Below are 3,818 nucleotides of genomic sequence, written 5' to 3'. Positions count from 1 at the left end.
TTGTCTATGATCCTTTGTGCACTTGTGAAAACAGTTTGGAAGGTTTAGAAAAGAGTTGGAGTTGTAGAATTTGTTTCCACAAACTTCAGTTTACAGCTTCACCACATTTACTGTTATATTTTAAACCAGTATGAGCTCAAATAACGTCAGGATAAAAAATGTTCAGAATTCATTTAAAGGCTTGTGTTGTCTACGAGCCTCCGTAAAACTGTTGGGAATGTGTAGAAAAATCCTCTCTTTCTGTGTGTGTGTGTGTGTGTCTAACCACATTCGTGCACAGACTTTATCCTCAATGTTGTTTTCTACAACTATAAATCTCCTCACAGCTTCCACAAACTGCAGAGATAATCTGTGTCAGTAGTGAGTTCACACACAGACTGAGAGCTGTTACTGTCTGAATGCTGTTACGCTGAAATGAGGACCAGTGTTTGTACTTCAGTGTGTGTGTGTGTGAGTGTGAGAACCTGCTTTCAATCGGCACTCACAGGCATACAGAGGGCACAACTGGTGTTTCTGCAGAAAGAAAAAGAGAAAATAACGATGCACGTTTCTGCAATTTGGCACATATATTCAATGTGAGAACTAAATCATTGTTTGTAGTTCAGTAATCTTCCTCTTTAATATTCAGGTAAATACTGTTTATTCATGTTCATTCTGCCTGCCACTATATCCAATCTGCTTTAAACACATTCACATAGAAAGATCATATCTGCACTACAAATTCATTTACAGAATACAAATACAGTCAGTGCTTCACTTTTATTATTCACAGAGGGACGAATATGTATTATAACTATGTATTATAAAGTATAATAATATTGTTGACATCTATTCATTATTTCTGCACTTTCACAACCGTATTGACTTTATTTGAGCTAATGAAAATATGACCACATTCTCCTAATTCTGTGTGACTTTAATATTTGACTGTAGATTGTTTCATGTTGTGAAAGTTTCATCTGTGACAAACAGATCTCGTTGGAGCTGCACAATTAATTTTACTTAATAATTGTAATATTATCAGAATCTCAGTTTGGTCAGTCATTACAAATTAGTAATGCAAAGACGATCATTCCCACGCTAATCGTAAAACATATTGCAATATGATGTTTTTACTATATTGTGCAGCCCTATTGATAATAATAAGGTTTATTTATATTGATATAGGCGGCCTACAGATGATCTAACAGGATGTAAACATTTAGTGACTTCCTGTTTATTGTCCGACTGACTGCAGCTTTCTGTGACCTCCTCCTGCTGCCTTCGTCTCCACCGGGCCTAACGTGTTCCTCCTCTCCCCGCAGGAAGCTGCACTCCACTACCAACCTCCTCCTCCTCTCTCTGGCAGTCTCAGACTTCTTCGTGGGCCTCCTGATGTTCTTCCAGATCCCGCTCATAGATGGCTGCTGGCCGCTGGGTGACGTTGTTTGCATCCTGTATCAGTACGTGGCCTACATCATCACCTCCGCTTCGGTGGGAAACATGGTGCTCATATCAGTCGACCGCTACGTGGCTATCTGTACACCGCTGCATTACAGCGTGAGAGTGACCAAGAGCAGAGTTAAAGTGTGTGTGTTTCTGTGCTGGAGCTGCTCCGTGCTCTGTCAGACCGCCATGCTGAAGGACAACCTGGTGCAGCCGGGCAGGTATCATTCCTGCTCTGGTCAGTGTGTCACCGTCATCACCTACATCGCAGGAATCGCCGATGTCATTCTGACCTTTATCGGGCCCATCACCGTCATCGTGGTTCTGTATATGAGGGTGTTTGTGGTGGCGGCGTCTCAGGCTCGCGCCACACGCTCTCACATTGCAGCCGTCCAGTGCTCAGTGACCGTAACCGCCAAGAAGTCTGAGCTGAAAGCAGCCAGAAACCTGGGTGTTATCGTAGTTGCCTTCCTGGTGTGTCTTTGTCCGTTTTGCTTTATCACCATCACAGGGCAGGACACGGTGCTCGACACGTCCTCTGTGGCCTTTGTGATTTGTCTGTTCTACTTTAACTCCTGTCTGAATCCGCTGATCTACGCCTTCTTGTACCCCTGGTTTAGAAAAGCTATCAGACTCATTGTGACTCTTCAGATCCTTCAGGCCAACTCCAGCCAGGCCAACGTGCTATAGAGACACTTCATCCTATTATTCCATAGTTTATCTTTATAATAAAGTTACAAATCACATGATTTAATAATGCAGAACTGTCTTTTTATTGATTTATTGTTGTGATTCCTGCAGTTACACAACTTTGACAAACAGAACATAAAATATTCTCCCAATAATACAAATAATTCACCATTATAATCCGACTGATTAAACTTTCATTCATTTTTAATATTTGTGTGGAAATTCTTAATTAGGAATAACTGTTTGAGGCGTTTACAAAGGGTTTGCAACGACCAACGTACCATATAAAACATTAAGATCAGATACACCTTATTGATCCCAAACTGTATCGAGTTGAATTGATCCTAGAAAGAGAAGAAAGGGAATTTTTAAACAGGTGGTGAGACGATACAGACGAACATTTACAGGTAGATTATTTGACTCAGAGGGAGCTTCAAACATGAAGCTTTCTGCAGGAACAGAGAAAATGATCTGTGTAAAATGTGGTATAAGGTGAAAATGTAATGAGAAAATTTTTAAATAGTGAAGGTAACTGAAACGTTAATTATGAACCGTTAACGAGTAAAGGAAACATTATTGTTTAGTGGATTTTTTGAATTATGTCTATTTTACATATGTAGGCCATGCCCATTCCTGCCTTAAAAACATTCTGCCATTTTGGACTTTTGGATGAAGCAATTTTTTGCTTCTTTTGCCACATATTTCATATAAACTTCACCAAAATTGGTGCATAGCATATTTTGTTGAAGCCAAATAAGACTTATGGGTTTGTGTTTGGGTATCACTTAGTGCTGAACTTTTGAAGACGTGGCCCGATGCAGTTAACGGCCACTAACTCTTCAATGCTGAATTGAATTGCAACCAAATGTGGGAATGTTGTACATAAAGCCACATCGCACGTGTTACATTTCATACAATTCTACCAACAATAGCTCCACAATAATACTAAGTTACAGAGGACAGGAAAGATACAGGTCAGAAGTCAGTGCTGTCAGTGCCGTAGATGCAGGTCAAAGGTCTGTACAGTCTATTTTATTAAAATAATAGTAAAGCAAATTATATTATTAATATTAATATAAGTTTGAGCGAAGGACAATAGGAAGGATACAGGACAGTGGTCGGTGCTGTAGATAGAGGGCATAGGTCAGTGCTGTACAAACAGGGCCTAGGTCAGTACTATAGATACAAGGCAGAGGTCTGTCCTGTTTCTTTAATCCATATTATAGTAACAATAATAATCTTGCTGATACTAACTTTATTTTATAAGTTTTCGTAAATCATTTGACTTTAATTGATTGCCACACACAATCTCACATTATTATCTTCACTCTTTATTCATATGCTTGTTTGGGCCGCATATACTCACACATTTTTGCAGTTAAAAACATAATTCAAATGTTCACAAACTCTGAATAAATGGCTGATTACTTATGAACCATTAGAAGTAGAAAAAAACATGTTCATAAAGTGGGTTCCTTAGATGAAAATATTCCGCCATCTTGGATTTTTTAGTAAAGCTCTTTTTTGCTTCTTTTGGCACATATTTATATCTAATTTCTGATTTCACCAAAATCAGTACAAACCATATTTAGGTGAAACCTTCATTCAGTTCAAATCCATTAAAAAAAATTTAAAAACCACCAAGATCTAAACAGTGAATGGTAAAAATGTGGCTTCAGATGGATAAACAGTCAATGTATGAC

General features: G+C 38.7%; 1 protein-coding gene across 1 annotated transcript in view; it reads left to right on the top strand.

The window, feature by feature from the left end:
• Nucleotides 1–2,115, top strand: part of LOC118339120 (trace amine-associated receptor 13c-like) — a 3,406-nt gene extending 1,291 nt beyond the window's left edge. The window contains exon 3 of the mRNA XM_035676655.1: nt 1,305–2,115. Within this exon, the coding sequence (XP_035532548.1) occupies nt 1,305–2,115 (811 nt within the window). The remainder of the gene's footprint in view (nt 1–1,304) is intronic.
• The last annotated feature ends 1,703 nt before the right edge of the window (nt 2,116–3,818 follow it).

Source organism: Morone saxatilis, unplaced genomic scaffold (assembly GCF_004916995.1).
Source record: "Morone saxatilis isolate NCDOM2014 unplaced genomic scaffold, NCSU_SB_2.0 Contig5, whole genome shotgun sequence".
Taxonomy (NCBI): Eukaryota; Metazoa; Chordata; class Actinopteri; family Moronidae; genus Morone; species Morone saxatilis.
This window is presented reverse-complemented; position numbering and strand designations above follow the sequence as displayed.